The sequence below is a fragment of the Clinocottus analis genome, unplaced genomic scaffold (assembly GCF_023055335.1).
Source record: "Clinocottus analis isolate CAN_PGR_092001 unplaced genomic scaffold, fCliAna1.0.p SCAF_8, whole genome shotgun sequence".
Taxonomy (NCBI): Eukaryota; Metazoa; Chordata; class Actinopteri; order Perciformes; family Cottidae; genus Clinocottus; species Clinocottus analis.
The window spans coordinates 15,559,640-15,581,303 of NW_027176240.1; the positions used below are offsets into that span (position 1 = coordinate 15,559,640).

Below are 21,664 nucleotides of genomic sequence, written 5' to 3' on the forward strand. Positions count from 1 at the left end.
GATTAAAAAACAAGAATGTTTTAAAATATTTATTTAGATGTGATGGATTTACAGTCCTACCACACGCACACAGTGTGTAATAATGTTCATGGAGGGGCTCTTTGTATTTGTATTGTTGGAACAGGCCTAAATTTAACAAGCCATGCTAAAAGTAAGTGTTATGTCACTCAAGGTCATTTTTGCTTTTGTTTTCATGCCATATGGCTTTCATTCGATAATTGACTGTGCAGGGAGGAGGAATATATGGGGAGAGACAGATGAGGCAAAGTTTCCTGACTTCGTTTAAACCCAGTGGTTTCACAGTATGTGCCTTTAACCACGAGGCCACCAGGATGTCCCCTCCGGTCAAGCTCAGAGTATTTGTGTCCTTTAGGGGAATGTAACTGAACACTTTTTGACATTCATGTCGACGTTTACAAGCTAGATTAGCTGACATGTTTTTTTTTTGATGATAGTTACACATCAGACGTTATTTCTATCAGGTTGTGAGGTTCAAAAGGAAAATGTAATGAACACTCGAGGGGACTATTAGTCTTTTTAGTTTAAAGCATTGTAAACAAGTATTCAATTTATCAAAGATAAAGTGTAATTGCCAAACCATATCTTTAGTGTTGGACTGAAAAAGGTTGACGTGTGTGTTATGTATGTGGAAGTGTGTGTTAAGGATATGGACAGGAGCTGAGCTTTGCAAACAAAAAGCGATGCCTTGCGCAAACACCCCCTAATCCAGGCTAAAGCCGCGGAGAAAGACCTGGATTCAGCAGACAACAAGAGAAAAACCTCAGCAGGGACTCAAAGCACTGACATTTGCAAAGAGATTCCTGCAGAAGTTTTCACTATGCATCCATGTGGTGTAGAGCGTACAATATAAATACACAGATTCTTGTTATTGCAGCATTAACTTTGAGGAAAAAGCGCATTTCAGCATGAGTAATAAATGAACTGTATGAAGGCAGCGCGGGGTTAACCGCCCGAGACGTGGCTTGTCAGGGACAGAGGAGTGAGTTGGAAATGCTCTGTGAGGCATAAGGTCAATTGATGGAAGGAGGCCCAGGGGCCTCTGTGAATGAGCCATTAGGCTATCAGAACGTCGACGGCACAGTGAGGGAGACAGTGATGATTGTAGAGGAAAGCTTTTTGTCAACACACTTCTCCAACATGTCACCATTACTCATCACATGGCATTGGTAATTTGCCAAAGGTTATAAAATGGATGACTTTGATTGTTATGTCAAATACATTTCCCATCTTCCTGTAACTCCACAATGGAGAAATGCCTTCAAAATCTTGAATCTGTATGTCTTTACTTTATATATGTGTGTAACAAGTTGTGGCCCAAAGGTGTGGCTGAAACATTGTGTCCATTAGTGCAGCCTGGGGAGAAACACTCCTGTTGCTAAGGGAAGGAGGGCTTTAGGCAATCAATGGGATCAATGTTCAGCCCAGGTTGATAAAAGCCTGTCCTAAAGTGGTAACATGCTGCGAGTGTGTGCCTATATCATGTGTGCGTGCGCCCAGTTGTGTGTGCGTGCCTGTTTGTATGTGTTTATGGTGAAGCAGAGGTGATGACAGAATTGTCTCTCCGATAAAACACCTCATGAAGAAAGGGCAAAAGCCATGTCCATATACTGTAAAAGGCATCTTCTATAAAAGCCATAACAACAACGGCAACACGGAGCATTGGCCTGCCACTCAGAGGTTAAAAACTACAGCTCAGGCTGCAGTAGGCGAGGCCACATTTCACGGTAAATGATTATCAGAGTAAACTCCATGGCACAATAAAAGACACTGTGTACAGAGCTCTGTAATGGTCTCGTTAACTGGAGACACAGAGCCTCAGTTGAGTTTACAAACTGTCCCGCTGAAGAATATTCTAACAGTGTCTTTTTTGGAGAAGGTCAGGCATCTCACAGTGTTAAAGGTGAAGCAGCTGTTTTCTCGGGAAGCTGAAGAATGGGTAATTCAATCTGCTGAGAGCGGCAGACAGAGTCGCACAGACAGTGGGAAAAACAGACACGTATATAATGCGATGATGGGTCGGGGTCTGCGTGGTATTTCCAGCATCAGTCACATAGGTGTTTTAATGAGGGGACTCAGGGCCGTGGCATAGTTTTACTGACCCCAAAGTTTCAGAGGAGGGGTCCTCAGACCCCTGCGGCCTCCGCAGTGAACAGCTGCAAACGCACCCTCTCGCTCACCTCTCTCTTCTCACATGACTAATCACAGCCTCTCCGCGGGGTTCAGGGCAATATCACGGGGAGGACATGACAGCTCCTCTCCCGAGGAAGTGAAACACACACCCTCGCACCCAGCACAAGCCTGCTATTGTTCTGGCCCTTATTTCATCTGGTCCTACAAAAATAACTGGGCCGTCAAGATATCTTACCCAATGAGCTGAAGCGGTTCCATTTGGGATCTTGCTCTCACACGGCACTGTGCATTGCTTAGTAAAATGGATTTAGCCTAGAAAGTTTAATAATCCTCAACATTGAGTCATTTTAAACCCTCGCCGATCAATCTCTGTAAACTCAAATACAACACATCATCGGATGCATTCCTTACCTCTCCCATAGAAGTACTTGTGGTAGTAGTAGGCTCCAAGGTCGATGTGCTCAATGATGTAGCGTTTGACCTTCTCCCTGTGGATAGGCTGGTTTTCTCGAGGTACCTCGAGCACAGACACTCCAGCATTGGTGCAGTGGGAACTTAAAGAGGATTCAAAAGAGCAGCTCTCTGACAAACCACTGTAGTTGGCACTGTTGGCTCTGGAGAGGGAGATCCTCCTCTCGCCCTCACCACCAATCTCATTGCGGAAGTGAGGACAGGTCAGCACTAAGCTGTTGCTCTTCCCGTCCCCCTCGTCAATGTCCAGGTTCTCCTTGGGGTTCAAGTCCTCCCTGCTGCCGAGTGGAGACTCAAACATGGGGGCATTTCCACTGCTACATCCTGCTGCGCTGCCATCGGAGCACCCTCCCCCGGGTCCAGCCACTGCTCCACCTCCGGGCACAGCGGCTCCAGGCCCTATCGCCGAGGCGGCCGAAGCCCCAGTGGTGGTGTTCTTCCTCTGGTTCAGGGTCGCTCTGCTTGCCACCGCCTCGCTGATGTTAAAAAGAACACTTTGGACATCATAGTGCGCGAAGCATTTCTGGAAGCTGAGTGGTCGCCGGTCGTCCTCTATTGAGAGCCGGAAGGCATCACTCTCGCTTTTTATGGTCCGGAGTTTCTTAAACAGAGACGTTTCGGATGATTCTGACTTAAGGCGCCTCATGAAGGACCGCTCCGGCTCCCGGCTGTAAATGAGAGAGTTGTCTACGTAGTCGTAGCCCGGAATGTGGACTATCTCACCCCTGGCGATCTGGGCTGCTGTCTGCAGGCTGGGGGAGAGGGCGGCATCACAGCGCAACAGCTCGGGGAAGCCCATAGGCGGTATGCTCCGGTGGTCCAGAGTGTCCACTCGGTAGCCTCTAAGCATAGTGAAGAAGCTGTCTCCAGTCAAGCCCTGGCGGTCAATGGAGGACGTGCTGCCGTATTCGCGGTGCAGCGACGCACCGGTGTTTGGATTGACAGCATTCTGGTCCATTACGTCCTCAGAGTCAATGTCACTAATGGTAACGTCGCTGTTGCTGCGCTGGCGGATCGGATGAAGACCCTTCAGCGGGGAGTGGCTGAGGAGGTCACTCAGTGTGTATTTGTCAGAGTAGTCTACCTCCAGGCAGACTGACTCGCCTTGCTCTAGTATTTCCACAGTATGTTCCTGCTGGCCGTTTTGAAATACAGGTATCACACTCTGATAGTTCGGCGAAGGTCGTCCGTCCCATCCATCATTCCTTGGTGGCCACTCTGTCACCCTGGCTCTGACGCCCATTTTAGGCATGGCTGGATTACCATTTGTTTTCCCTGGGCCTTCGGTTTTCCCCTGCATGTTGGGGGCTGGCGGGCCCATGCTACCATTCAGGGCTTTCAGTTTCCTGTTGAACAGCTCCTCTGACTGCATGGCTCTGGAGTATTCTTCTGGGCCTCCCACAATTCCCACTAGGTTTGATTTGTTATCCGTCACAGGGCTCAAAATACTCATATCCTGCTGGCAGACTCCTTGAAGAGCAAACTTCCCTTCTTCATTACATCATGTGATTCGCTCACTGCTGAGCGGAGGAGGAGCCTCTTTCCTGAGTCAATGAAGCAGCCGTCGTCATAACTCACAGAAGGCGGCTGGCACGACGATCAACACACAGCATTTGGATGTCAAGGACAAGTGTCTGAGGGGCGCTGAGGCACAGCGGCGTGGAGCCTCTTCTCACAGCGTGTCGCCAATGCAGAACGACAGCTGGAAGAGTTGGATCTATGGCACAGAAACATAAAAAAAACAACAAAAATGTTAGCACACGGCGAGAGGGTTAGAAAAAACAGGGAAAAGCTATTTTGTGTTCCTCTAAATGACCCAAAACACAGCACATTTAGTTTAGCTATACAAATGATCATACTGCTGACCTGAATTGTCTTTACCCTGTTATTTTGTAATAAACTCAAACTGAGGGGTATGTAGGGCTGCATTAGCTTTGGAACAACTGCAGAGCATATCATCGAATACGTCTAATTAGTGTATTTGAGAGGAGCTAGTTCCATTATGGGTTTATAACAAGATAGATGTATATCTTTCCTGGTGCTTCCAGCCAATGCCTAACAGATGGCGGGGAAGCAAATTACAGCAACAAGAGGCAGATGTTCAGCTAAATGTTCACATGTACCAATATCTGATCCAACCGCTCGCAGCATCATCAAGCTGCAAATTATACAAGGGGGATAGTTTTGCATATTTAACGACGATGCCACATCACATTTTTAAATCAGATGTATTTGGTCAGGAGGACAATTAAAAAGAACCCAGTGAGGTAAACTGTTTATGACAAACATGTATTTCATGTAACATAAAACAATATTATAGCCACAAACGCACTGAAATATGAAGTCCACCCCACTATCGTAACTAGAGGAAAGAAACTTTTCCCCTTGTTCAGTTTTGTTCAACTGGGGGGAAAAATAAAACTGACAAAAAGCTGATATCAGCAGGTTTTATTCATTAACCTGAACATCTGAGGACAGAGAAAAGGGGAGCGAAAACATCGGTTGGCTTGTCCTTGAAAAGCAGATTTGTTCCCTCTTGGGCATTTCAGATGTCGGTTCCACTCGTGCTGCAAACTCTGTGGTTTCCATCTGTATGCGTAAAGTCTCTGTATATCAGCTGTGTGTAGACTTTTGGCACACAGACGGTTGGTTGGTCATACTTCCCTGTTCCAACGGCGGGAAACGATTCGACACGGACAATGTAATAAAGACGCTAACAAACAAAGACTGCGCTGCTTGTTGTCGCTGAAAGCAAAAGAGGAACTGAGCAACTTCTCTTCCATCAAATTCCAACAAAGGCTCTTAGATAGGTTGTAGGGTCGAGTGACTGAGGTGTTACACTGGAATGGATTCTTCTAAAAAAAAAAACTGGCTTCTGCATGAAAGATCCCACCACACCATGTCACAATGGAGACTACAAGTCTTCCTACATTGGCCTAAATGCTTTTCTTGTGTTCTTTGGGGCTGGTGGTGTGCCTCCTTCCTCCTACTACTGTGATCACGTGAAAGACCCATGAGTTACCAAGTGAACCCTCCACTTCACAGAGGCACTGGATTGCCAGTTTTGTTTTGCTTCAGCGGGGATGAGAATCCCTGTTGAAGCCATTGTCGTTGTGAGGCTTCACTCTAAACGTGATGGAAAAGTTGGGCACGGTGTCCCAGTCTTTGCTCCTTCAGCTACGTCCCCATGAAATATTCTTTTCCAGGACAACTGTTTACATTTTTCAATTATGAATAAGGTGGGGGGGGTAACCTATTTTGGGATGAAAATGTGGGTCACATTAAGATTAGCTACAGGCCAGACTAGACCAACTACACTGGGGATGACTCTGAAACATAGTATTAACCTATGTGCTTTAGCACGGGCCAAATACACACTGATGCATGCATGACCTAAATGTGCATGAAGAGATTGATACCTCCTCAGTGAGATGTACTACCAAACTACCCACACTCCCCTCTGTCCCATCACATACTGGTCTGATTATGAACACAGCTTCATTCACAAGCAAGAAACTGTAGTGCCACTGTATTTAAACACAAGGCGTAGCGAGGACAGCAAGACATTGTGTTGTGTCATGCGAGTGCATAATGTAGCTACAAGTACTGTTCTGGGAAATATGTGTGTCTCTTAGAACTGGCAGACGATGAATAATGGAATATCTGCCGGGTTGTAGTGGAGTTAACGATGCCAAAGAGTCTCAAACGTCTTATTTTCAATGCCGACAACGTCGGAGTCTGAAAAGAGTCAAGCGGTAGATTTGGGTGTGAAGTTGGTTTTGGTTTCATTATTTCAACATAAAGCCATGAACATATGTGAAAAGTTACAAATGAGAATTGTACCATTTAATATTTGGTAAAACAATCACTGATATTTGTTCTGAATCATACACATGCAATACCAATGTGTTAATGTAAGCAGGGATCAACGATGTCTTATAAATTATCCCTGGACAAAGTTTAAATGTGTAGATCTGGTGTATTTTGTAATAAGGAAATTTATTACACAATTTGTAAATCTTGATTCTCGAATTGGGGAAAGATATTTTTAAATACACCAAATATCTTTCACCTGTTGCCACAACAAACCAAGACTTATGGATAAATTACTCTAAACTTATTTTAGGTTTTTGTTGTCCCATTCACATATAAACATACTACATATCCTATCCCTACTATGTTCAGGAACATTTCCTGCATGGGTTCATGTCGGACAGGGCGCAGGGATCAATATTCAGGCACAACTGCCAATTCCCCACCTGGAGACTTTTCAGGGAAAATGATGGTATGGCGATGTTGTGACCAAAAGCAGAAACGTTAAAGATGTCGGTCTGACAAAAGACGCTTTCACATGGAGTGAGCAAACCAAGAAAGACTCTGTGGATGACGTATTTGAATCTGTGACTTGTTTACTGCTGAGAATTTCTGCCAATGTTTTTGTGGGTAATTGGACAAAAATATTATTTGTCTCGCTAACAGTGTTGAGTATTAAATGTACATAAGTGTAACAATAAAGAACACGGACATCAAACAAAAACAGCTCCTAGCCTAAATATAACAAGAACTGTCTTCCTGTCAAAGGCCTGTCACGATAATTACGTCACTCATTTATTGTCCAATATATGGACATGATCTTGATCTTTTTTTTGACTAATCAACTAATCAACAACCGAGTTTTGCCTACGAATATAAGATTTGTGCATGACTCACACAATGCAATGAATTTGTTAACAGCCTGAGAGTCTCTTGTATTAATTGTATTAGTTGTGTGGTTTAATTTTATTTATTTATTTAGAATAATTAACTAAATAAAAAAATGAAATGCTCTTTGAAAGAATGTAGGCTTCTTGAATTATTGTGCTATTATACTATCAGTACCATACAATGGTTATAAAACGACAAAATATCATTTATCGCCATTATTTATCATACTGTCGAACAAACATAGCTATCGTGACAGCTTACGGGCACGGTGCCTCGTTTTCTTCTTCTTCCGTTGAGTTTCATGGCAGTTTTATGGTGCGAATAGTGTAAATCACTAGTGGTGGCCAATTATCCCGGTCGTTGACCAAGAACTGTGTGTAAAAGAAGTTTATGTCCACTAAAAGAGTGGAGCGGTGACTCATATGGCAATCTGCTGACCACCAACACCAAATGCCACGTGTTGACTGAACATGGCCCTTTCACACTCACAATTAGAGCGAGTGACAGCAAAATGTGCCACCTGTGCAAACAGCTTCATCAATGGGACACTCCAACAGAGGCTTTAACGGATGACTGGGAACAAGACGAACAAAGAAACTGGCATACTGTAATCTCCACGCATGACAACAAGACAGCATAAATCAGTTTTCCCAGTAGTCTATGTCGAGCTGCAAAGATATAAATAAAAACAAGATAGTGGGGCTGTAATGCAGTCAACATTGACAACCTCTCCCCCCACGTTTACTATCACTGTTAAGAGAAAACAGGGTTTTGCTATTGTGTGTAATGAAAAGAAATACGCAAACATTAAGCAATAAAAATACATCATAGGTGTTATACAGCGTTCTACTTTCCCCTTCAAACTCGTCCTTACTGGTTGTGAATTAAGAGTAAAAAAAACAGAAGCATGTTTTATCTGTTTATGTTACCGTCTCGCCTCTCCTTGTTTGTGCTGCTAGACAGGGTCAGCAAAGGGCCGGCTTGCCTTTATTTCACATTGTGGACGGATAAACCAGTGAACACGGTGGTCTGTTTTCCTTTCCTGCCTCCTATTAGCTACTTTCTCTGTGACAGTGATTAATGAACACGGTTGGACCACGTCTCATTTCACATCCATCCATCCCCCCCTTCCAAACCAATAGAGAGAGCCACAGGCTACTTGGTCAGCAGAATTCATGTTCTTTGTGACCTGAAGGAGGCTGTCTTCTGTTCCTTGCCTTTGTGTGTGTGTGTGTGTGTGTGTGTGTGTGTGTGTGTGTGTGTGTGTGTGTGTGTGTGTGTGTGTGTGTGTGTGTGTGTGTGTGTGTGTGTGGCAGCAGATGGAGGGTGGGCGGTCTGCTTTGCTAACAGGCCTTTATTACTGGAGTAATGCATCGCCATTATGGGTGTTTAAGACACAAGGCCTGGTGAACTCGGGGAAGGGATGGCGAAGGAGAGATGAGGAGAGGAAGGGAGACCTAATTACAGTAATGAACTCATTCTCTGTCTCTGATGTTGGATAGTCGGTCTTTCATCTTGGTCCATCCAGAGAGGAGTGGCCGAGCGGTTCAGCCAGGTCTTAAAATAATCCTCCGACATTGTGGCCTGATTAAAGACCCGGCAGATATTAATACGCTGACAGAAAAGTGCACGCCTTCTGTCCAACATCCTAAGATTAATGTTCCACTATCGCTGATATTTCACCTGAGCAGGACACGCGACATGATGTCTGCCATCTCTGACAGACACAATAGACTGACGGTCTCCTCATTAGTTACTTCTATAACTCCAACACAACTGTCGCTCGTGGAGAGGAGGTCTATCTGAACAAAACCACAGGTTGTATTTTTGTCCAAACTTTATACATTTGCAGTATTAGATTGATCAAACTGGGTAGTATGGCACATCGGGAAATGTTTAACTTCTCACCGACATGAGCAAAGAGTTAATTAATAAGTGTAAGTCACAATGCAAAGATGTTTTACAAAACAGCAGTGCTTATTTAAACACTGAAGGTCAATTTTACCCCAGGTGCAAACTTGCAAACATTTCTTGCACAACATTATTGCGCTTCATCCACTCAGAGCTGACAGCACTTAAGAAAATTAGGTACACACTGTACGCTCAAAAAGCAAGGCCATGTCATAAGCCTTTTCATGAAGATGAATGCCAAATCCTCTGCATGCCTGATTTGTTGACAACGCGGCCCAATTCAGGCAGCAGATAGTCTCTGAAAAGTCAAACTTGTCACTTGCCTTGGACCTAAAAACCTCTTGTGCTCGCTGATGTATCAGAGGTTTAGTAATTTGTGCGTCGAAATTGAAAAAAGTCACCTGGATGTCACAATTTTGCAACCAAAATATCAAAAATTGCAGCTAGAGTGAAGGCATCTTGTAGGAAAAAGAAGAACTGACTAATTTGACAGCCTATTAAACCCTGCTTTTTCCTTTCTTGAATTTTCACACTCCTCAAAAATATGCTCCACGGTGTCCCACCTTTTGCCCCCTCAGATCAAACATGCTTATTTAGCCCCTACCACGATGCTGGGCCATGCACTCTGAGCCCCGGGGGTGAACGCAGACCTGTGATTATGGTCAATTATGTTTAATAAAGCCTGGTGTAATTGAGCCATATTAATGCTCCTCTGTTCTCTGCAAGCAGGAAGTACGAGCTGGCCTCGTCCCCAAGATGCCTCGACCTCCGGAGCCGAAGCCAAGCTGCGATGTAGTCATCCTCTCATTCCGCGGCCAAATTGGGGGCGCAATGTAGGTTAGAGGCCAAGATGATTACACCAATTTTCCAGCTCATGGACTTCATCATATAGTGAGTCAGCCCGCGTTACTACGTGAAGCAAATTTACAAGTCTCTCTCAGTGCGTTCACAAACCTTGTTTGTTGTGGTTCCTTGTAACCAGCCTTCTACTGTTTAGTGTGCCAGTCAAACATTGGGATGTGTCACACTTTGTTCATCACCAACACAGAGGAAGGAAGGAATCCAAGCGGAAAACAGACAAACCTGAAGGCATGTTGCATATGCTTCACTGCCTGCCGGTTGATACCTCAATAAACACACAGTAAAAACAATGAATCACATTCCATGTCACATCACACTCAAATACGATCAAATTCATACTGCACACGGTTTTAGGGCTTTGTCCTCTAAGGAGTTGCCTTTTAACAACTTGGGAGCTCTGTTTTCAATCCTCTATTGAGAGCAGCTGTTCCAACCTCGCGGTGGGAAATTGGAGGGGAGTACGCGATGCTTTTGGGCAGGAGCGATATTAAATTCATCACACTTCCAGACGAGGAACTGGACTGCAACCAGACACGGGCATCTCCAATCTGAGGAAAACACTTGCGTCTCTGCTTCACTGGAGCGATTCTTTACCTAACTGGGTTAAAGCGAGGGAGAAAGTGAGGCTAAGAAGTGAAGGGAAAATGGTGAAGTGGGAAGAAGGGGGAAAAAAGAGAATGGGAGTTTTGCCAAACCTTGCTCAAAAGAGATTTGTGCAATTAAACCAGAGAACCAATTAATTGGGCAATGTTAGTAGTTCATTACTGGGGCCTGGGAAACCAGCTATGTCATCCACCAAATGCCTGCATAACCAGAAAGGACACTTGTTAATGCTGTGTGTGTGATTGTGTGTGTGTGTGTGTCACTTGCTCACAACAGCTGAGGCAATGAAAGTTTGGACCAAAGAAAACCAAATGCACCATTCAACATCTCCCTCTTTCATCTCCTGCTCGCACAATTCAACCTCACAACAGGGAGGAATCTCCCACCAGCTGACCCTCAAATTAGCACTGATGCTAAAGCCCTTTCAATAATGGCTGAACCCTCCCCTTCCGGTACACGGCGATAACTCCCTATATCTAAGCCGGCAAGAACCCAATCATCTGACTCCACCGCCTCTTATAGTGGCCAGACTACCAACCGAACCTATATTGCCTGCAGGGAGTAATGCTGGGATTTTAATGGCCAGCGTGAATGGAGGGTCGTACCCTCAGTGGGAGGTAAGGAAACCAATGAAAGTTGTTCCAGCCAGCTGCCTTATCGAGCCTGATATGTGGAAACTAACAGCAAACTATATCCAACCAAGCTATCCTTGACAAATATTCACATGGGTGAGAATTTAACAACAACAGATGCCAACATTTATTTAGGTTAAGCAGACTTGCATAAGCTACAGAATTAAAATTTGAAAATTACATTTGGCATATAGTCAAAAGCTTTGGGTGTGACTGCAGGTCTGGCCCTCCAAGCAAGCGGTTACATTTTGCATTTAGACATGAAGCCAGAAGTCCTGATAGTGAACCTTTGAATGAGTAGATGCATGAGCTCCAGCTGCAGCTAAAACTTAAAGCTGCGGTTACAGGAGGCTTTAGAGACGGTGCCGCTTTACAGAAAGCAGACGAGGAGCTAGTTTGTTTGTTCCCTTAACCACGAAGGAGGAAGGGAATGAGGAAGGAAATGTGTGCCAGACATTTTTAAGATGTGCCAATATGAGTTTCCCCTTTCATCAAAAGCATTGTCCTTCAAGAAAGCCATTACCACTCCAAATGAAATATCTGCATAAGAAGGTTATTCTAACTCATTTTAATGCTTCAAAATGGCACTTTGGCTCAAAAGCGCCCCCCTACAAATATTTATGTAAGCAGCCCAAGCGCTACGGTTGACCTACATGTATGAAACTTGGTAGGCATATGTAACACATGTAAACTAAAAATAAAGTCTCTTGGGACAATGCTCTAAAGAGTAGAGGAAGTCGGATAGCGCCCCCTATAAAAAGCACTTTGTTTTTTACACTGCTTAGGTTGTGAAAGCCCATAGATTTGCCCCATAGGACCGATTGACCTCAAATGTCCGAGTGGCTCTTCTTTACAAAAACAGATCGAAACCCTTAAGCTCTGCCTACTTAGATTTTCCGACATTTTTTATTTTCCCAAAAAAGGTTTTTCCCCAAATCTTCCTAAACGCTGTGTTCAATTGTCACAAAATTCTCTGTGGATCATTACTGGTTCAATGTCATCAAAACTTATTAAAAAAAAGCGTGTGTGTCTCATTGTGTTACAAAAAAATGACCCATCAACTTCTGAAAATTCAACGAAAATCAACAAAGCAGCTATAGATATTCAAAATTTGCTAAGCGTATGTACCACATGAAAACTTAAATAACTCTCTTGGGACCATGCTCTAAACCAGACCGGAAGTTGGCCAATTTCCAGTTGTGTGATTTTTCCATGGGGGGTCGAAAGCTGACACTTAAAAAATGTGGACCTGATCCCATGACATTATTAAAGCACTTTGAATCAGAGTGTCAGGAGGCCGACACACACTGTCCTACTACTCATCTGCAATCTCGTCTCTTTATGACCGTCTGCATATGTGCACTCTGAGCTTAAAGAAATTAGTTAAAAAAAACAAACACCGGTCACTATTTAGACATTATCCACACACACACACACACACACACACACACCTGAGCTCGTACCAACACAACGTTGGACCACGAAGACACAGAAAACAGCACAAAGGGAAACGTGTGTGTGTGTGTGTGTGTGTGCACAGACGAGTGTGCGCTTGCAACAACAGAGATCCTGCAGGAGCGAGGGGGAGACGATTAGAGGCTTTCTGTTTACATCTCAGCGCACACAGACCCGAGTTGACCCAACAGCAGAAGAACAATCAGCAGAAGAGATTAAAAAGAAAAAAAAGGAGGTCAGACAGCACAGAGTAAACATGCACCCTCATCATCGGGGCCTCACAATGCACTGTGGGAAATGCCCAAATTCACTAATGCCCCGTCAGTGCCCCAGGTGCTCAGACTTCTGAAAAACAAAGCCTTTATCAAACAAGCACTGCAGTGTATCCAGGACTCTCTCCTTTGGCACGAGCACTACTTCAAAAAGAGAGACTCTGCATTTTGATCTATATGAAAAATACTTTCACTTCTTGAATTGAAGAGACTAGACAGGAATTTCTTCGAAAAAAAAGGAAGTTGCTTCATACCAGAATAAGACTTCCATAAGAGCATAGAAAAAAATGGAACCGGTTTCCACAGATATGAGACAGCTGGACTGAAAGAGGCCGCAGAGATGAAGCCATTTGCAGAGCTGCACTGTTTTATATCTACTGCTGTGGTTACTCATCTAACCCGAGGTCACTGACCTCCAACAGCCATCTCGCCACACCTCATCTGACAACAGTTGTGCTCTCATGTGTAAAACAAAAGATAGCCGTTTTTTCTTCTCCCGCAGACTTTGCGTCGTGGACTCTGTGGTTATTTCTAGCCGTGGCCTTATCGTGGAGGCAGCTTACGCGAGCATTAGTCTGTTTTGCTACACCAGGTGAGTGCCCTCTTGAGTGTGCTCTGCTCCATGCTCGCAGGAGCTCCATCTGGTATGTCTAAAGAAGCGGGGTCACCCATGATCCGACTCCATTTTACTTGGTTCAGAGAACAGTAAGTATTTACCCAACAAAAACTGCAAATGGTAAATTTAATTTCCTGCAAACGTTCCAATTGCATAATGTCTACCATATGCTTAGTTACGGACAAAGAAAAGAGGCCTGCCAGTAGAGAGTGGTTTGAGACACCACGTGAACTAGAAGGAGATAAAGTAAATGTAAATCCAATTATGTTTATGGATATCCACGCAACTGAAAGGCACATATCTTTCACCTCCGTTTATCTGGAAACTTTAAGTTGAGCCTTTAAAAAAAAAAAAAAAAAAAAAAAAAGGAACCGATTGTACTCTGCAGCACCGCAGCATGTTTGGAAGCTACGCCTGGAAAAGGGTTCAAACACAAAAAATTTTGCTTCTAAAAACCATCAGCGTGTCAGTAGTGTTTTGGCAGGCTATAATATGCTCAGTAAATATCCACTACAGATGTTGTTAAGAGTGCTTTAGGAGACCTGACTCTTAGCTAACTAAGCGGATACTTCATTCATCAAGTCATTTGTGACAGTACTTTTAGTGAAAACACAAGATTCATTTTATGCATCGGCTCGTCTGTTTCTAAATTCCAATGTCAGATAGCGCATTAAGATGACAGCCAATGATAAAAATAAAAATTACCACTGCAGCTCTGGAATGACGACCTCTGCGTGCCAAGATTAACACAATAACGAACAGCAATCCATCAAGTGGAAGCACAACCACAGTCACAGCGCTGACGACAGCTTCAAATAATCACGTTGACAAGGTGTAGAGCCGAGCTATGCTGCGAAGTTACGTTTTGAAAAGAAAAGGGCCCCTTTGTTCTTAAGTTGGAGTGAGGCGCACAAAAACAGCACAATAGTAGTTGTGCTGGCTGTGCGTAGGTAGTGCCTCCTCTTGGCTCCACTAAAATAAATGGGAGTCTCCTGCCCTGTTGCCCTGCCAGCTGGCCATCTGCCTAGCGCCTGCCAGGCCGCACACTGCCATTGTCCTTTAGTTGTTTCAGGGTGATCTGAGAATTAAAATAGACAGGCCAACAGAATTCTCCTGTTTATTCGCTTGAGAAGGAAGAGCAAGCGCTACAATGCCAACGGACCTGCAATGCACCGAGCACAGACATTGAAGAGAAGATGTAAAGCCGGCCACGCATTGTGTAGAGATTCCCTATGCTGATTCAAAATTAATGAACGCCGGCTAATATGACTAATGGAATAGCATGTGGTTCGAAATATAGGTAGCAGCAGTGCTATCACGGAGCACTTAGTTGTTTGTCAGGTACCATTAGGCATAAACCAGCATTCGGATCACACGTGCATCGTTTTAGATGGCGGTCCCAAGGCCTATTCAGGTCTCTCAGACCAAAGCTCTTGTATGTTTCCCAACAGAAGGAGACTGTGTTTGTTCCTGGCTGCTCCAGCGGAGCCTCACAAACGGAGAGCACTGTTCTGTGGCCCTTCTCCAAAAGGGACCATCTGTCCCCTCGAACTTGGCCCAGCCGTACCGGCCCTCACTGCTACGGTGGGACAGAACGGGACGCGCAGGGTTGATGTGGCCCAGCAGGCCTCCAGAATAAACCACCACCTCTTTCCCATCAGCATACATCCCCCCTCTGCCACTTCCCAGCAGCCTGCTGCTTTACCCTGCAACCTCCATACCAAAGACAGCCTGTCCGCAGAGTGCACTCTCCCAGGGAGAGGGGAGAAAGAAAGAAAACAAGGGGAGGAAGAGACAAATGGTGAGAAGAGCGCTCTGATCTTGCGACCAGGAAGCTGTTGAAAGAGTTCAGATCTAAAACTCTGAGAACATCCATGCTGCCGCTCCTCTGCCGAGGTCAGTCAGAGTCCACATCGTCACCAGGCCTAGGTAAGCTGTGCGACACCGTTAAGATCGAGCACCGACGCCCTAATGCACAAATCCATTCAGACACGTCATTCAGGTACAGGATTTCTAAAAACGCTGACCGGCAGGAGTCGACCACCACGGAGCACCTCTCCATCTCCCTCCTTTTGCTTTAGCGGTGCTCGTTTTCTTTTCCAAGTTGTTTTTTCACACTTGGTTCAGTGTTGCTGAGAGAAATCCGAGGTAAGACAGGCAATTTGGACTCCAAGGCAGCAGCTGTACGTTTAGTCAAACAGAAGATGCGAGGGGTGCGAAGGACAGGAGTGAGCGCAGATACACAGACGAATCACTGGTTCATTCACCCCGCAAGAACTTTGTGTGCTTGGTCTGCCGCAGACGTGCACTCACAAATTCCTCTTGTGATGTGGCCCACAGGCGAGACCTCTCAAACACACCATTGTCTGAAAACATGACTCTCCTTGCTTTATATAAGCCTCATCCTGCATATGAAAGAGTAAAACTCAGGTCGATATGCATTATTTAAGCTTTACACGTCTTCCTGAGAGACTATGACACAAAACCAACATTAGAAATCAACTGCTGCCATGCTTACCTGATTAAGAGGGTCCTTTTTCATCAGAGCCATAACTCCTAATGGCAGACGACTCAAAGCCCCATGAGCCACAGTGGTAATGAGGCCACTGTGGAGATGCTATCCAAGTGCATTAAATCCATCAGCCACTTGTTGAGAGAAATCCGCCACACTTCACAGCAGAAAGCCTCTGAAATAAACAACAGCAACCCTTCCTCCTGCTCCTTCACCCAACAACTAGTTTGGGGAGAGAACAGAGAGAAATAGAAGAAAAAGGAAGGAGTAAAATCAGGACCGGTCTGGCAGCCATTGGGGAGTCAATTTAGTGAAATGCATACAGCTGCCCCCTTAATGCACACAACCCTTTCCCTCCCCCTGTGACAAAGCCACCAACCGAATGAATGGGCCTGCACCATTAGCATACGTAAAGGAAAGTAGGTGGCTGTGCTGCATTGGGGGGGGGACTGTTGGGTGTTGGGGGAGAAGAGGTGGGCCGTGACATTCAGAGCTTCTCTATCTGACAGGAAGGACAAGAAAAAAATGGGGGGGGGGGGAAGCTATTGTTCCCAGGAAAAGATGCCCAGGTCAAGCCTGTGACCTTCCAAGTTTCTCGCAAAGGCTGACATTTGGAGCGACGGGAGACGGAGGAATCCACTTATCCGCTCTCTCTCCAATGAACTGCAGCCCCGGTACAAAGGTCCGTCTGACAAAGACTGCAACCACGACCACCTTAACCACACTGAGATAAGAGATAGACACAACCGGAGAGGGAAATTGCACTTCTTTCAAAACTGATAATCCCTCTAGCCACATGCCATATGCTGAGCCTGCAATACCTTCAGCAGAGGCCAGAGCAACAGACATGAAGGAGGGAGGGAGGGACGGGGAGAAGCTGCAGCGGTCATAAATGCAAAGAAGAAAAAATTATCTGTGGGGAGCGCTCCTCTCTGGCGCTTCGCTGCAAACATTTGTGGGTCGACAAGCGAAAGAACTAACAGCAACAAAGATGGCAGCTTTTTCAAGAGCGGCTTTTTTTTCCTTCGGAAGATGTGAGGCAACGCATCGAAAGACCACTGCTGATAAAAAGCTGACCGCTAAAAAGTAATATACCTTCTGCGCCTGCATGGCCAGAAACAAAAGTGGTCTATTTAAAAAGGTCACACCTTGCAATATAAAGGCCTAAAGAAGAGTAAGCAAAGGCAAGCACAAGTCAGCTGGCCTTGAGCTGTGGTCTTTGTGGTGTTTAAATTCAACAAGACGTCAGGCGACGTTATAACAAAGCCGTCATTAAGTGTTTGATCAGTTGCAGTTTGTTGACGCGAGCTGTCTGAGGTCAGCTTGGAGCGTCCTGCCCCTGACGAGGAGCAAGTGAAGCTGACTTGTGACTTGGAGGTTTATGGTCGGCCAGGAGGGGAAACTTGGGTGTCGGAGGCTAATAAAACCCTTCTCAACAACCACTGAGGCACTTCTGCGTAACCAATGTTAAAAGCTACACTTGTGCTTTGCAATAACTAGGTATGAATGTGTGCGAGTATGTTTACCGTTTGTTTCTGAACCCTCCAAAGCCACAAAGGCTAAATAAAGAACGACTCTGTGAGGTAAATGAGTTCTGATGATAGATTTCTCCTCTTGCATGGTGCACTAAAGTTGAGTTTCAGGGAGCTTAATTGGAGAAACACTAAAACAGTGTCATTGTAACCACTTCCTGATGACTGCTTTGCTCTGCCCGTTTCTGGTTGGAGGTAGGAGGATGTTAATGACAGGAAATGACAGACTTTAATCAAGCTGAATGAATGGCAGCAAGTACAGGTCTTTGTGCCACATCGGGCTTTGATCTAGCCTCCGCAGGCAGGTTCTCAACTTTGATTTGAGTGGTTGGGAAGGAAAGGGTTTTTATTTGAAGAGTGGGAAGCCCCAGGAGGTAACACTTAAGAGTTCTTGTCACTGCATCCCAGCAAACAGACAAACTATTCATCAGCCTACACACATGTGCAGCGGGGCCTGTGGAGACGAACACAATCCCACAAACGCTGCTCTTTTGCACATGGACGCCTGGGTCTGATGGGTAGTTTACATACCAAGGGTAGTCATTACACAAACGGATACACATGCCGAAAGGCCGACATTCGCAAACACTGAATAAACATCTTTCACAGCTCATCTTTCAAAGGCTCTGGAGAGTTTCGACAGATTCAAAACCATACACCAATTGTCATCTAAATCGATGCAATGGGAATATTTAGCCAGAGGCAAAAATTTTCCAAACTTTTCTAAGACAAATCTTTCTGGAACATGGGAATGATTTAGCTTTCGATTGAGATGGGCAGGGCAAACTAGCTTATGTGCTCCATGTTTAAAGGAATAGTTAGATAGTTGCTTTCTTGCCAAGAAGATTGAACATGTGTTTTGGGAGATTCAAAGACAAGCGGTCGGCTCGATGTAGAGTTGTGAATGCACCCGAGACTCATTAAGGAGGCGGTATTGCGATCCGATGGCTCAGACAGACCACATTCGGAGTCTGGCCTGGTATTAAATCACACGCTGTTATATCATCCCTGTAGTGGAGCCTGTTTCTGAAAAACAACCCTGAGGGTGACTCTTGTCATTCTACGGTCAGCTTGAAGTCAAACGCTGCACGGTGGTCTGGGAACCATTGAGGCTTGCGCCTAAACTACAGTGCTAAACAGGTTAAAAACAGCATTATGCGACGTGGGACTGGGCCTTCCAGGGGGGCATTTAATCATCCACCAAGAACAAAAGGTACCTGTGTCAACCGAAATTAAGCTCTCTTTCATGGAGGGTGTGACAATGGACCAGGCGTGTGAACCATATGCCGTTGAGTATTTTTTGTCCTGCTGATAACGGCAGGTTTCTTCTTAGCGATGAGAAGAGCTGTGTGAGGAAATGGCCTGATCCACCTGCAGAGAGGAAGGGAGGAAAAGCAGCTGGCAGGCAACAGGCAGACACCGCATCTGTGGATGTCACTTCCTCCCCTCCTCTTCTTCCCCTCCCTCTATCTCTCTCTCCCTCTCTCTAACCCTCTCTCATCCTCCCAGTTGGTTCTGTATCTGTTGTCTGAATTCATCAGAGAGCAGGAGCAGGCCACTCCATCCGCACCACAGAGGAAGAGAGTCACGGGAAAGGGGGTCGTGGGCACATGAGGTGAGGGGGTGGAGCGTAAACAGTGGCTTCGCATCCCCTCTATGTTGTTGCTAGGCAACTTTTTCTGCATACGACAGCCTTGAGTGACAGCAGACCTCCCTTCGCAACAAGGACGGAAAGTAGAGCGAGGGAGAGGAGCGGTGCAGAGACGATGGTGATCTGGTGAATGCAGCGAATGGAGGGAGGCTAAAGCAACACAAAGCAACGAAATGAAACAGTGGGAAAAGGTGGACCAAGATGACCTCAGAGCAGTCGTTCCCAATCTCAGGGTCAAGACTGACCAGGGATAAAGAACTGAGGCATAATTAGCTAGCTAGCTAGATATCTACATTTATATCGATAGATAGATAGATAGATATACGACTCAAAATTAAATTTGGCAACTACTTGTTTCCAGATGAAATTAGTTCAAGGAAATGCAAGCCTGAAAAGTTGGGGCCAGAGTTTCAAAACACGGCACATTTGAAAACATTCAGTCCAAACAACTTTATCTCCATTTGTACCTGATAAAGAAAACTTAATTTATATTGCTGTGATCCCACTGCAGGGCAGACTAATAAATTAATTTTTCAACACCACAACGTCGCCACCTAAGGATATCTTCAGCAGTTATCCGAGTCTTGTTTATATTTGACAGTCTTTCATTACCAACAGGCTTATGATTAGGATCCGTCAGATTCCAGAGGCAGAGGCCCAGCTTTACCACCATAACCGACAAACTATACTTTGGCAAAAGTTGGCAGACACCAATGGTTCCGACAGCACAGATGACACGCTTCATACATATTGCATATAAGGTTTTTTTTCCTTCTTTCTTTTTCTTGACGAGTGCAGGGGCTAAAATTAGCACGTCAATAATAACCACTGGCTGCTTTTCAATGGAAGTATGGCAGAGGAGAGAGTGCTGGATGCCATATCAGGGGTGCTGCTGTGCGTATGTGAGCAGAGGGAGCAGGTCGTTAAGACGTAAAAGGAAAGTTACTCTCGTTACCATATACCAATGTCATAAACTATAAACTATTTACATACTGTAGGTGTGGCTTGACTGTATTCAGAACATTGTACAGGATCTAGCCACTAAAATACTATTAACGACGGAGCATCATCCGCACACACACACACACAAAATAAAGTCTGTGACCATCTGGAGCATATATTCTGGTGCAGCAACTTCCTCCGGTAATTAATGAAGATCTCTAAAGGGAACAGTCTGATTAAGTGAAAACTCTTCTTATTCTCCACAGGCCTTGTTACCAGAGCTCAGAGAGAAATGTCTCCGATAGAATTCCTGAGAACTAGGCGGCCCTGGTTTGTCATGCAGCTGGCATCTCTTTTATGCAGTCACTTTCAAAAGCTTTTCCCCCTACAAGTGGCATCAAAAACATCTGTTCCCAGAGCAGCCACCCACAAGAGAGATCGCTCCGGACCTGGCAGGATGGCCTGCAGATGTAGGCTATACAACCAACATGCAAATGTACATGTGGGACCTCAGACAGCCACATTGAAACACTTTAAGACAATAACATGTCAAAAGGTGAAGGAAAAAGAAAAATAGAGACAGGTGAGATATGGAGTGAAAAATTACACAAAAGAAGAACGAAAGGGAGGGGGGAGGGGGGGCACACAGAATAACAAGAGATGGTTATAGTGGAGGAAGAGGACAATGACTAATCATTTTTGAGCCGGTGTGGCGATATTGAAGGACACACAGTGGTGCAGAAGACCTATTTGACCTCCATCCTGTTCAAAGAAGTCTTGTTGGTGGAAGGTGCCTGATGAAGTATCAGGAGCGCAGCTATATTTAGGCTGCAGTGTTTAGGACGTACACAATGCCTTAAATGTGCACTCTGTCAGCACTGCGAGCAGTGTAAAACACCGAGCATCATTAAGGGATGTGAGCTTAAGGACCGTCCACGGCCCTGTAGAGCGTCTGCAGAGCAGGGAGGGAGTGAGGGAGTGAGGGAGGGAGGGGGAGAGGCAATTGGAAATGGTCCGAGTTATTTCCACTCCCTCAGCCCGTTTATGGAAACATTATTGGAGCGAGGTTCAATTCTCACGGAGGAGAAAAAGATTTAGGAAGCGAGTGAGGGATAGTAGAAAGTGGAGGAGTCAGAGGAAGAGAAAAAGGAGGAGGGGCTGTAGAAATGCAGTTTTTAGCTGTTTTCTCTGGAAAAGACATTGCTCCGTGTGTGTCCTTCATTGTTTGGCTCTCCCTCTGGCGAGGGCCCCAAAAGCCTCCATTTATCTTTCCCGAGCATCAAGCTTTATTGAGGAAAACCTCTGAAAGGCGGGCAGCTATCACGTGTGCCAGGGTGACATGGCTTTTCCC

The 21,664-nt window shown here is 45.2% G+C and overlaps 1 protein-coding gene across 4 annotated transcripts in view; it reads right to left on the minus strand.

The window, feature by feature from the left end:
* The window catches only part of sipa1l2 (signal induced proliferation associated 1 like 2), a 76,309-nt gene that overhangs the window by 43,749 nt on the left and 10,896 nt on the right, over positions 1 to 21,664 (minus strand). For all 4 annotated transcript variants that reach the window (XM_068567465.1, XM_068567464.1, XM_068567462.1 and 1 more), the window contains exon 2: positions 2,563 to 4,339. In XM_068567465.1, coding sequence (XP_068423566.1) covers positions 2,563 to 4,075 — 1,513 coding nt within the window. In that variant the 5' untranslated portion in view covers positions 4,076 to 4,339. The remainder of the gene's footprint in view (positions 1 to 2,562; positions 4,340 to 21,664) is intronic.